The sequence below is a fragment of the Typha angustifolia genome, chromosome 8 (assembly GCF_048772165.1).
Source record: "Typha angustifolia cultivar Huaian chromosome 8, ASM4877216v1, whole genome shotgun sequence".
NCBI lineage: Eukaryota > Viridiplantae > Streptophyta > Magnoliopsida > Poales > Typhaceae > Typha > Typha angustifolia.
In genome coordinates this window covers 12,847,787-12,861,916 of record NC_133246.1, presented here as the reverse complement: position 1 = coordinate 12,861,916, position 14,130 = coordinate 12,847,787, and the positions used below count along the sequence as shown (strand labels likewise).

The 14,130-nt window shown below is 37.8% G+C and overlaps 1 protein-coding gene across 2 annotated transcripts; it reads right to left on the bottom strand.

Annotated features, from left to right (window-relative positions):
- Positions 1-2,327: 2,327 nt before the first annotated feature.
- On the bottom strand, positions 2,328-5,526 carry LOC140765277 (glucan endo-1,3-beta-glucosidase 11-like). 2 transcript variants are annotated; one of them, XM_073104270.1, is made up of 5 exons: positions 5,243-5,526; positions 4,082-5,124; positions 3,256-3,284; positions 3,039-3,136; positions 2,328-2,840 (listed from the first exon to the last, which is right to left on the bottom strand). In XM_073104270.1, exons 1-4 carry the CDS (start codon positions 5,310-5,312, stop codon positions 3,118-3,120), a joined length of 1,161 nt encoding a protein of 386 aa, XP_072960371.1. In that variant the 5' UTR covers positions 5,313-5,526; the 3' UTR covers positions 2,328-2,840; positions 3,039-3,117. The 2 variants fall into 2 exon arrangements, with proteins under 2 accessions (XP_072960371.1, XP_072960370.1); XM_073104269.1 differs by having other exon boundaries at positions 2,329-2,840; positions 3,039-3,284.
- Positions 5,527-14,130: the final 8,604 nt, after the last annotated feature.

The following is a 14,130-nucleotide window of genomic DNA, read 5'->3' as shown; positions in this document are numbered from 1 at the left end:
ATGGTCCCCATGGCCATAATTGTAACAATGGCTTTAAACCCCATCAGAAGCTGGTAACAGCTATATTCCAAGCTGTTCCATAATTATGACAACAAGTCCATTTCCTGCTTCCTGTAGCTGGGGACTCTGGTTCATGTGAGAGACACCAAGAAAGATGCATGCATGCATTCTCTCTCTCTCTCTCTCTCTCTTGAATGCAAGCCTCTCACTTCACAACTTGGAGCACAACTTTATCAACAATGTATTTACCACATGAAGCATGTAGCTTTTGATTTCTTTTCTTTTGTCAGTGCTCTCTGCTTATATTGTTGTCAAACAGAAGTGTTTCTTCTCAAGGATAAAACTTATCCTAACCAGTAACTTCTTCTTCCAAATATACCAGCACTAGAACAAGTAAAGGGTTTATAGTCCTGTAAACAATTACTCTGATGCAGGATAACAATAAGACTAGTCGCAAGGATCTCAGAAAATATTCCCCTTGTCAAATATGTAACACTAAAATTAGAAAAGAAAATGATATTTTGGTCATCTGTATACATTTTATTCATTTGTAACAGCTATTCCTCTAGTAATATTGTTTTCAAAATTAATCATAATGGCAATTCTAAAAGAACTAATATTAAAGGAGCAGTAACTGCTATCAGAGTGGGTTCAGGCCCAGCCCACATTTAATTAGGGATAGAAGCCAACCCCTTTATTCAAAGTCTGAGACTCCCAAGGCCTGGGCCCTATTCCTATCAATAATTGCAAGCAGATATGTGAATTATTGCTATAATTTTTCAGATATCTGAATAATTGTCCTCAGATGATAATTGCAAGAATTGCAATCAAATATTTGCACCTGTTCTCTTATTCATTAATAATTGCAATCAGAGAATAATTGCACCCTAATCGATCATTTATGAGAATAGATATCTGAATAATTGCATGAAAGCTATGATAAATCACCCTTGTTGTTATAGAAGGCATTCTAATCTTGTATCTATTTCTCTATCAAGTAAGTGCATTTTGTTTTGCTGCCTCTACATAACCTCATATTCCTCTTTTCAACAGGAATTATGCATGGAAATCCTTTATCTATAATGACTTTTTGGTATTATTCTCATTCTAAGTATACCAAAACGAGCTCTTATTTGCTTTAGCATCTTCAATGACATCCTTGATCATGCCAACTGATGTGCGTTGTACGAGTATTATTACTTTAGAATCCCTTTAATGGTTTCACCAAAATTCAACATCCATGACCATAAATTTCTTAGGTTTAATTATATAGACCTTCTAAACTATCCCTAATTTTCACATAAATCTTATGTTTTTATTATCTAATATTTCTTATTTCTTAATGGTGTTAACGAAAACGTCCGAATAACTATTTCAGTATCATCTTTTTTTTTTCCCTAAATAAAGGATAAAATGGTCCCTAGAGCATCTAAATTAGTCATGTGTTAATCACTTGATATTTTTATAATAAAAAAGTAAACAGACGAAGTGAATGAGCTATGAAAGAAAATTAGAAGATTTTATACAAAATGGGATCTTTTGTCATTGATCTAATTTTTTTTAAAGAAAAGAACTAGATTAATTAGCTACCCTGGTTACAATAAGCATTGTTAACATCAGCCGCTAAAAGAGGCATCAGGGAGGTGGGGAAAGAACCCTCCCGAGTGTAACTAAAAGCTATATTTCTATCGTAGTTTGGGAGCTAGACAGCCAATTGCTTAGTGTCGTGGTAAATAGGGTTGATGAATAGAAAAGAAAAGTGGAACAAAAGTGCGACACTCATCTATATAATTACAATGGGTGGCTCAAGAGAAGCATGATGTTGACCCTTCAAAATTTTGACTAGAAGCAAAGAGTCTATTTCAACAATGAGGTGAAAGATTCAAGAAATCCAGTGAGGTGCACAATGAAACCTGTCTCACTGGATTCATTGAGACCTGAAAATGAGCCGTCAGCATTGAGCTTAAGGAAACCCGGTAGCGGAGGTCCCAACGAATAAGTCTATGATGGGAAGTGAGCCCGACAAAAGAAAGAGATAGAATCTCATAGTATTTATAGGCTAGAGCGAGAGATCTTTCCCATACCATCTTCAGGAGTTCTCGAGTTGAATCAAACAAAATATTATTGCGGTGTTTCTAAATGTGCCAAAACATAATGCTTACGACAGCTAAAAATAAAGCACAATAATTTATAAGTAGCAAGCTAGTCTCAAGGAGCCAGGAACAATCAACCTTAGTCGAGTCCAACTGCCTAATGGGCCAGATTTTCCTGGAGCTTAGCTCAGGGAGCCAGAGCAAAAGAACAAGGTGGATTATCGATTCTCGGTAAAGGCCACATATGGGCACCAATCTATTATAAGCAGAGGTGAGCTTGCTCTCACAGACAAGTCAACATATATAAATAAATTGTCACATCATTATGTAAATATATTAAACAAGGAGGGACGAAGAAGTAATTACATCTCATACATACATACATACATACACGAGAAAGTTCTCATCACATGGCCTCGGATCCAATTCGCGTGGTTTTGCTCAGAGAATAAAGCTAAGCCCGCAGAAAGCACGCACACACACACACCAACCGCCCCTTTCGCTCAAATTTATTACTCCTGCCACCACTCATCATCTCCTTTCCCACCTCCAACTTAATACTAAACTAAAACAACCTCTCAAATCTTTGCCATGATCATAAGGGATTTAATTAACAAATCAAAGAATTATAAGTGGAGATTATACATTCTAATTTGAGCATAAGCAGCCACCCTAGCTACTAGTAGTGCCTTCCACGTTGCGAAGCTCTTTTTCTTCCCCTCCTCACTCTTTATTGCATTGCTTTTCCTGCAATGGCAAAAAGGCAAAACAAAAGGTCACAAATCCTTAAACCCATATGCCAAAGTAGTCGGCTTTGTGATGAGATGGATGGCGTTGGCCATCCATGGAAACAAAGGCCCTTTCCTTTGGGTGGTAGGAGATATAAAGAGGTTGTCCTATAAGATAAGATAGTAATAGGATAAAGAGAGGGGAGGGGGGCCATACCTGCCTCAATTGGGTGCATCTCCTTTGGTCTTGGAAACTTAGTTCCCAAGTCCTTCAAAGAGAAGGAGGAGAGAAGGGTTCATGGGCTGTCAGTTTTCCTTGTAAGAAGAAAAATCAAACAAAGCAAAACAGTCACATGAAACCAAGTTCATTTTGTTAGGTTGCCCTTCTCATTAAAGCTTGGAAAGTGATCAATAAGGATATGAGAGTCCAGTACCACATACTGCTATACTCCCTCCTGTATTCCTGCATCACAAATGATGTGACATTACTATGTTTACTTTTCCAATCTCAATGAATTGAATATATATATATATATATACATATATGCTGAATCAATCATGAACTGATAACTTACAGTGTTGATCGTAAAAGAAAAGAAGAGGTTATCAAAGTTTAATTGCCTTGTTTCATTCTTATTCCATGATAGTGAAACGCAGTATATATGCAATCCATGCATCCCTTTCTCCATCTCACTGACACTTTTTGTAAATAGTCATTTTGCTTTCGTTCCTTCATTGGTTTATAATAGGAAAGGAAATATATATATATATATATATATATATATATATATATATATATATATATATATATATACATTTCACCTGCTATTTATTTTACTTAGGGATGCACTTTCGATCAGCTTTCTATCATCTTTATTCTTGATTATGTCTCGCAAATTAGCACTTTATGTGAACATAACGGAAGGAATAAGTGTATACCTTGAAGAATATGTATGCTAACTTTTTGCACGGACTAAATTAATTACCCTGCTGTAAGTCATAGTCAGGTCAAGAACCGGAAGATATTACTCGTCAAGAAAAGGAAAGAATAAACAACAGGAAAGAGCAAAGAAGGAAACTACAAAAGATAAACCATGATAAATTATCACTTCACAAACCCATCTTATTGTCTTATTCTACTTCAAATCTTTAACTTTTCGCTATTAATTTGTAAAACAAGGTAAGACTCGAAATAAAAAAAAAGGCAAAAATATATTGAGGGTGCGAAATGTAAAATGTTCTAAAGGAAAGAAAACATACCCTTGTAGCAGTAGCAGAGGAGGTGAGAGAGACAGACGCAGTGGACGTGAGTGTGGTCAGCCCTACGTTGTAAGCCATGGTCATATCCGGTTGGTAGAGCCCATAGTTCCTCTCCGAGGTTGGTCCGGGCTTCAAATCCTCATTGAACAAAGCAAACAGGTACACTTCCAACCTTTGGTTAGGCCTCAATGGCGTCCCCTCATTGCTCATCTGCCTCAACAACAAGTTCCTATTGTAATCCCTCGCATTCGCCACATTCGCACCAATCTCGTCTTGGTCGCCTTTCGACGGCCACCCGGTCTCCGACACCCTGACCTCGATGCCGGTGTACCCCATCCTCGCCATCGCGAACGTCACCGCGTCGACTTGCGCGTAGAGCATGTTGTCGTAGTGCAACTTCGTGTAGGGATCCACCATTCCATAGTTAGGGTTGAATAAGACGTAGTCTAGTGGAACTTTAGTAGGGTCGCCCTTGTAGGCGAAGTAAGGGTACGCATTGATCCAGAACGGCGATTTGGTTTCCGATAAGAATCGCAGGAATGGCGCCATGAGGGTTGCGACGTCGGAGCTAAAGGTGCCAAAGGAAGGGGGATAGGAGTTCTCCAACACTGCCAGGGAGTTTGCAGTGGACACGTGGACGTAGGAGTCGAGGCCTAGTTGGGCTAGAGCAGAGTGGAGGTTGAGCATGGCAGGGACGAGGTTAGCCGCCAAGGCTGCGTCGTCGCCGGTGTAGACCTCGTTACCGACGGCGATGCCGGTGATCCTTGTGGCAGGGAAGTAGGGCTTCACATTGGTCATGATCCATTGCAGGGCTTGCTGCGAGTTGGTTAGCATGGCAACGGCGTCATTTGGGACGGTTACAATTATCTCAATCCCGGAGTTGGCAAATGCAGTTAGCACTTGTGGGTTGGTGTCGTAGATCCTTGTCTTGGTAATCTTGAGGGAGGTCAGGAGGGTTACTACTTGATCTGGTGACGGCAAGTTGTTTGCCACTTGGCCATAATTGATGCCTAGAGATGAACCAAATTGAAGGAATCCAAGTTCTGCAGGACCCAAAAAAATTAATCAAAAGACTAATTAACTTGTTAAATATTATCAGTGAATGAGGAAGAGATTTTTTAGAAATGCCAACAAAGGATTATATATATATATATATAGTACCTGAAGAGAAAAGAATAGATAGTAGCAACAAGGGGATTATAGTTGATCTCAAGAACAGGGAGGCAGCCATATGAGCGAGAGAGAGAGAGAGAGAGAGAGGGGGGGGGAGAGGGGGAAGAGAGACAGATAGAGATTTAAAGAGGAGGAGGAGGAGGAGGAGGAAAAGAAGAGAAGAGTGCACGCTTTTGGCAATTCCTTTCTTTACTTGGCTGGGAGTTTGGCAGGGGGAGAGTTGAGAGGTTGCCTTGCCTTGGCCATTTAGTCTTTCATGAATGGGCTTTTTATTTGTGTGATGATGTGTAGTAATGGACTTATGCCCAGGCATTACTTTATAATTAGCGTTGGTTATCTTTACAACGACGCTTCCTCCTGTCCTATTCGACGAAATGGCACAATTAGCCCTTGGACTAGGAAGATGCCAACTTTAGACCATGCAGAAATGGAGACCAGAGCCCAACACTGCGTGCTTTAATACATGTGACGGGAAATTAAAACAAGGGTGGGTAGAGAGGGGGAAGAAAGGGAATACAGCTAGGATTCTCTACTTTGTATTAGTCCTTAAAAACATTCTATGAACGCATTGTTGTGAATGACCCAGAGCTCTCTGACAACCAATAAGATGGTCAATTATGGAGGAAGAATCTATGGAAAGTAGCCAGACTTAAAGATGCATGAACCCATTAAGACGATGACCTTTGAGACCATGTAAGTACTAGTTAGATGCTAGGGTTAAGGTTTAAAGAGTAATTGTCTTAAATCTTGATTGTGGACCATTCTCTTGCACTCTGTTTGATCTTCATGTATGTATGTATGTATGTATGTATGTATGTATGTATGTATGTATGTATGTATGTATGTATGTATGTACGCCTATGCATATGGTTTGTGTGACTCCATTCATATTAGTTGCAGTTAGACTTGGAATTCTATAAAAGTGGGTTTCAAGTAATTGGTTTGAATATTAATTTGAAACCCAATATAGATTGTATTAGATTCATTGCAAATCCATAATGAATAGGATACATCTCAGTACTCTATAACTAATTTTATTTATCTCATTAAGAACTGCCGGTTAGAAGGGAGAAAGAAGGAAAGACTTACCTAGTCACAGTTTTTAGATATTAAGATCAAAGATGAACAACTCTGGATATAACTTCTATCTTCTCTGTGTTCTAAATTTCGTGTATATTTTAATTCATATCATATCTTATATAAGATCTAGGGATTATGTGACAAGTTCTTGTAGTATTATGATATAAGACGAGTTTCTGGAGATATGGATCCTGATATTTTCATGATGGCTTTTCTAAAACAACCTTAGAAGAGTTTATTGATCCTGATGAGAGAGTCTTCTCTTCTAACATATCTTCTCTCCCTCCTCTTCACTCCTACAACACTATCTAAGCTATGTGTCTTGTAATATACCGTATGTTCTCTTTGGGCTTGTTACAATGGTTTCCTTTTCTGTCGAGCCGTAGATGATTACCAAATTATGAGGCTTGTTCATAAGCCATTGGTCGATCTTCCCCCTCCTGCTGTATATCAAGCTTGTATATATACGAATCGTTGGAATTAATGAAGTTCTTCGCTTACAATTCTTTTTTCTTAAAAATTGCTTCACAAGACTAGCAAATATAGTGTTGGTCAAAAAGAAATAAAAAAAAAATACTGGCGATTATAACATGCAGGCAATTAATTAAATAGTCGATGTAAAATTTTGCCTTTGTAAACAACATTTTGTGACAGCTGAATAATGGTCTGGACTAAAACTACTGTATGCATTCAATTACTAAATTAATCTTATCTTATCTTATCTTATCATATTTTGTTTTTATCTCAACTTTAGCAATGCATTTGGACGTGGCAATTAGATCATACTGTTAGATAACTCTTCTCCAATCTATCTTATCTCTTGGAATGGATTTAGCATTGTTTAACTCTCACTTGGTTCCTTCTTTTTGACTCCTTATTGCTCTTTCAAGAATGACAATTTCATGCGTGGAATTGCACTGTGTAAATTTTGCCACAAAAGCTGATGACAAACTAAAGTGTGAATGTGTGATGCCTAATATATAGTCAACCTTTTTTGAGTCTGAGTCAGCTTATAATATAGTCTACATCTAATTCACCAAATAAATGTCAGAATTCAGTAGTGCTGACCAAGCTTGACATAATGGGTTACCATATGCTTGCCACTTTCTATTCTATCCTCTGTATCTACAAAGAATGATGACATTAGCAACAGTGGTTGTCTATAAATAAATTAACTTGTAATAGTGCGATGATAGATTCCAAGACTGTGGTCGTCACCTGGCCCTTCTTTTACTTAATTGTTGTAAGCTCGACAGTGTTGAAGACTATTTGGATTGTATTACATTGTAGCATCATATATCAGTTTGGCTTGTTGGAGTTAATGATTCTGTGCCGCTCATAATTAATATGTTATCCCAATTAGTGCTTGCCTAATGATGAAGGCTCGATTGTTTTGTTTTGTATTGTTTTTCTAAGGGAAAGCCCAAAGGCACATATCATTTTATTAAAAAAAAACTCATTTAAATATAATTTTATATACAAAAAAGAGAGCGAAAGATAGGATGGCGACCCCTCGACACAAGCATCACACCTAGCTAAAACAAATTGGATAATAATAATAAGAGCTGTGAGATGATAAGGACGATATAATTTGTTTAGATTTCCTATGAATGCACGATTGTAGTTAAAATATTGTCAACCTTTGTTTTTTTCTCCTTTTCTTTTCTTAATATGTTCTCTCAACCTAATTTTGTAGAGTTTGTGTTGTATATCACTTGTGAGTGAATAATCTTCTGTTAGATAATGGGCGAAAGTGGGAAAAGTTTATATAGTTTATATAGACTACTTACTCTTGGGTCCTTATTTAGTAGTTACATTTTTCTATCTAGGGGATATTCTTAGAAACGATTTGATGCGATTAATTTGATGGATCTTGTAGCAGACACATAGTAACATTGATGATGTAATGATCCTAGGTTTGGACAAAGATGCTTAGAAATACTTGACGAAAGAATCTGATTAAAAGTGTCTAAGTAAGGGCATGGAAGAGCCGGATTGCATTCCAATAATGTTTGAACAATCTTTCACTGAGATTTAGACTTCCATCTTCCCAAATACTGTGGAGTTGTGAAAAGACATTTAAATGACTCTTAAGAGATCATGTAGGTATGTAAATAAAATTTGGTGGGGAGTAGTACTCTACACTTTAAATGACTGACAGTCCCCTCACTCTCTCAGAAATATTCAAACGCAGGACGATCTATGTACTGTGACATGAACTCACCATCTTCCCAAGCTTAAGTTAATTAATGAAAACATGGCAGCAACTCTCTTAAACCTTAAGGAGACACTAAAGTAGGGTTCACCAACCACTGGGCCCTGCCCGCGTCACCACTTTAGTATGGCTACTAGCATGATCTTCCAAAGTTTTCTAATATCACAATTGGAAACGTATCTTTCCACCAAAGAGAGAGAAGAAAAGCAAGCATAGATGTGCGAATTACGTAGGAAGAGCAAGGCCACCACTGTTCTTGTAGGGCTAAAAGGAAGATAGAAAGATATATATATTTATATCCATGACGTACGTAGTTGGACCGTGACGGTGTAAACGAATGCATGGCTGATATGACCACACAATGGAGGAGACCACGGCTTTAGAAGAGGGTTTAAAGCACCACCATGGATAACGAGTGGAATTACGTGGTGATAAGGACATAACTGAGTTGTCTCTGGATCTCTTATCCACTCTCCTTTTCCCTAGGTCTTCCCACAAAAAAATCTTTTAGATTCTCAGTAGACCTGGGAAAAACCACCTCGTGTTCAAAATGTAGATTTGTCCACAAGGGAAAGCAATCTCAATGCTACCTACATGCAGCAATATCTTGGAAGGTGATTTGTTTGGTTCTTTTGCAGTACGGTCCAAGTTTGGCATAGTTGTAGAGAACTTTTGGAATGGTCAGCATAGCATATGTTTGGCAAACCAATCCTACAATATCAAAAACAAAAGGAAAACGAAAATTGTGGGGATGACTAGGATATCTACATATTGATAATTAATCCCGAGCCCAAAAGAATTGTTAAGCTTTGAAGATTGGGATGGTCTTTGCCTTGATTCGTTGCCGAATTAAAGTTATTTGAATGGGTTAATGATGCTCCATGGACCGTAGTTGGAGATAGGCCAAGTATTTTGCAAGAGTAGGACTTAAGGTATGAGCTAGATACAGAGAAGAAGGGAAGAGAATGTGATAACGTAAATTTCATATCTTTGCAAAGACTTTGTTTATAAGCTAGGTTAGTGGTCAGCTTAAAAGTTCGTTAAACGTTTGTTTTCTCATAAGAGATTCTTTTGATAACTTTATGCCCAATGTCGACCGAGGCCCAACTCGGTTTTTATTTGCCATCTGAGCTTATTAATCCAACTTAATTACTTTGAATCGGTTTAAGTTCGATCAACTCTCTGGGTAATTTTGTCACTGCTGGCAGGCCTCTACGTTCTTCTCTCTGTATGGAATGGAAATAACACACTGTTGTGCGAAGAGCTCACTAGCAAACACCGACTAGAAATCTGATCAGATAAAACTTAAAATAAAGTAGCTAAATCCCAGAAGAAAATAGTTAAATTAACACCAAAACAAGGAGAAAATCAAACCACAGATTAAAAAATAAAATAATATTTACTTAGTTCGATAATTTGGGTATCTCCAAAAACAAAGTTAGTATCAATCCACTATTTAGAGAAGATGCAAATACAAAATGTTAGCCAAAACTTTAATCCAATGCTAATCTCAGCCAGCTCTCACATTGCTATTGCAAAAGATGCAATACGCGATGCTAATAATTTAACTTAACAAGCACCTTATGAGATGATATAAGAAGTAATAGGTTTGGGAAGATGATGATAACAAAAAACACTAGATCCAAATCCTTCATAGTAGACAAAAGAGATAGAGTAATTTAAGAAATATAAAAATATTACTCCTTATTTCATCTCATAAGGTTCTTGTTAAGTCAAATTTAACTGATCAAATGTGGCTTGGTCTTTTCCAACAGAGTGAGTGAAAATGTAGAATGTTATAATTAAGTATAGGATATGGAAGCCGGATATACATCGATCCCAACTCATTGAAGCCATAAATTGTATAACTACTTGGGCCTAGCCCAAGTAATATCCAAGCCGAAACCATGAATCTATAGGTCATGAACTCATGATTGACGCCTACCAATTCTTTTCAATTTATCACTATAAACATAAGAAATTGGACATAGTTAGAGGTTTCTTGAATGTAGTCGTCGTCGACATTACATGGGACTTTTGCAGCAACCCAAATGTTACTCCTCCAAATATTGAACCCATAGAAGAAAAGAAAGAAAAAAACAAATCTAGTCATGAGCAACACTAGACGAGACAAAAGTTCGAATATGGTAATTGAAATCATGTCCATTTACAGTACTACTGCAGGCCAATGAAGACCGAGGGCAGAACCTTATGAACAGTAATAGGTTTTGTTTGGGACGAGCTAAATGCCAAGGACTTGCAGGTGCCCTTAATCAAAGCTCTGAGCAGCACTTTGTTTGTAGGGTGGTTGCCCTACACTAACTCACATGTCCCAGATTTTTTCTTTTCTTTTTTAAACTCTCCGTACGCATCTTCTTCCTCTCCTTCGCCCATGGTTTTCTCTCCTCTTGATAGAACCCCGGCTCCCCCATTATAGCATCTTATTTCGAAGTGCATTGCATGCATGCATGCATGCATGCAGGAGCTGCAGAGGGCAATCATGTATCTGGATCGCCGTACGTAAGATTCCTGTACGCGTGGAGACCACCACAATTTACGCCCATGATTTGTTCTCCATCGTCTTTCGTTTCAGCTACTGTTGTTAATTTTGTCCGCATTTAGTCTATTAAACGAAGATCAATGACATCTAACCGAATTAATAATGTCACCCATCATGTTATAGCCTGTACTAACAACTTATTCAGGCAGTTTGGCATGGCTATAGCCTATTTACATATAGCTAGATAATGTCCTGGTCTCTCTTTAATAATTAACCGCTTACACTTTCACTTCTTCACCTAAATGGTACTCTTGAGCGAGTTAATTACTCATACTTTAGCACTAAAGAGATATTTCCGTCTTAAATCCATGATCTATATATATATTGTTCACCTGTTTCTTAATTTGTGTTTATCCCATCTAGATCTAATCTGACATCTCTTTAAGAACTTAGAAGATGAACTCTCTCTCTCTCTCTCTCTCTCTCTCTATATATATATATACAGGTATTTAAGTTTCTAAGAATGCCTAATTCGATCCATAAATGCCCTCAAATTTCGCTCACGTTTGTTGTCGGAGAAGCACAAACTCCCCGAGTCTCAGGATATAAATGGATCGTGGCATCACATGCAACTGCCCACCCAAACCTGGAAGCCATGGGCAGTCGTCCTTCACGTCAAAATAGGAAAAGCTCTCCTACCTCTCTCTCTCTCTCTCTCTCTCTCGCTCTCTCGGCACATCACATGCAAACTGATCACCTTCCAAGGTGCATGGGAATGTGCGGTCCATTGCATTAAAAGAAGAAGAAGAAGAAGACGAAGAAGAAGAAGATGATGATGATGAAGAAGAAAAAGACTAGCTATCTCTCTTACACAGTACGCAATCTATCTCTTAAACCCCATCGATAATATATATATATATATATATATATCACGTATCAATTATCTATAAGTGCCAAACAATGTTCGAGAGGCAAGCTAGACATTGAAAAGACTTGCAAACACCCAAAGCCCCCGAACCATTAGCACATCTCCATGTGTTTCTCTTTGCCCTATGATTCCGAAACCAGTGAAGTTTACGAGGAATGGAGGATATAAAGTTGTCACGAAGAGTGGACCAGACCAGACCGGACCGGACCAAACCTTATCATAAAAGATATTGGCCTCTGCGTCCATGTGGGAATATGCATCATGGCAGTTGGACTCTGATGCTATTTGCTAAGAAAAGATTTTGCTTGGATATGGGGGCAGGTACAAGTGCAACAGTCCCACATGTAGTGTTCAAAGGAGGGTGCATGATATTATATGCTTGGATAGGGATGCGTCACAAAGTAGGTATGGCAGTTATAAGGCCCACAACATGGGAGTAAAAAGAAATATATAGAGATTTGGTGAGGACTAGCATAGCATGCTTAACTTCTCTTGCTATTAACACTAGAGTTCGCCACGTTTCAAGGCAACGTTGTAACGACTTCTAACAACCAATATATATATATATATATATATATATATGCCCATTTGGCCATATTTAGTTAAAGATGTTAGAGTTTTTATTTTGTATGTATACCTACTTGTGTGTGCATCTCATAAAATTAATTTGTGTGTATATTCCTCAAAAGATTTCTTTTCTTTTCTTTTTTTTGTTGGTATGCATGGCTGCCCTTCGAACCTAATTATGTTATAAAAAATATTTGATACTCGGTAATTATGAGTGAATTAAACATGATCCTTTTGCCCTTATTACTCCTCAGCAGAATGGAATAGTTAAAAGAAATAGCATGGTTGTACGAAAGATGACACGTGTCATGTTCCATGCTCAAGATGTGCCACAAAAGGTTTGGGCTAAAGTTGTGAATACCTTTCACGTGATAAGCTAGATCTACCCTTGCCTGGATATCAAGTAGATGGCTTATTACTTGTGGGAAAGGCAAAAACCCTAACGTGAAATATTTATTAGCCTTTGGAAGCAAATGTTTCATTCTTAAATTTGATTCTAAAAATAATGAAGTCATTTTTCTAGATTATTCTAATACTAGTAGAGCATGCATATAGAGTGTTTAATTTAACTACGCCAACTATATTTACTACGATGGAATCTATAGGCACAGATATAGATGATAATAATTCTTAAATTTCTTAACATTCTCTTGTTTTTTTTGGTCATTCAGGTACTAATAATGCTAGTGATGAGGAGATTGAAGTTGGAAAAGAGAGGCAATTTTGGAGCCCTCTACAAAAGTTAAACTAAATCACCCCCTCGACATAAGTGAGTAGAAATGTGACTGGACTATAAAGACAAGATAACGAACACCAAATGAGGTAGCTATACATCCATTATAAAACCTAATAATATTAAAGATATATTTTCATGTGATTCTTGGGTGATTGCAATGCACGAAGAACTAGAATAATTATTAGAAATGATGTTTCAACTCCTATAGGTGTGAGAGGAGATGCCTCTAGGGTTAGGCGTGGCCGAATTTGATAGGGAAAATCCATGTTATGGTTTTGGCTATGGTGGAGTAAGGAAGAAGGTGGCTAAGTGAAAGGGATGAATCGACAAATTGAGAAGGTTAGCAGCAACTTGGTGGCTCGGGTGGCTTAGAGATCAAGCTAAGGGGAGGGGCCACGTCCAAGGTGAAGGCTGGTCATGGAGTGGGGGTGATGGTGTGATAAAGGTGGAGGTTGAGTGGTGATGGAGGTGAGCTCGGCGAGGTAAATAATAGTAGTGACAATAGTAAATAATGTTGACGATAGAGATGAAAGTCATATAGGAGGTACTAGAGATGAAAGTCATATAAGAGGTGCTAGATATGAAACAAAAGAGGTAGAAGATATATTTAATAATTAATTACACAAACATGAGTTGCTCTACATATCTATATTAGAGGCTAATCCAATTTGACCTGACTTAACAAGTTGACTTGGCTATGACTTAGCTAAATTAAAAGATAAATAGGTTCATATCGAATCAAACATGAATTAACTCATGCCATAAATATAATCTAAAAATGCAAATAAAAGAACTAGACCTATTCGACTAAGTTGGCCGGCCGGCTCGAGCTAATTCGGACTAGAACTTG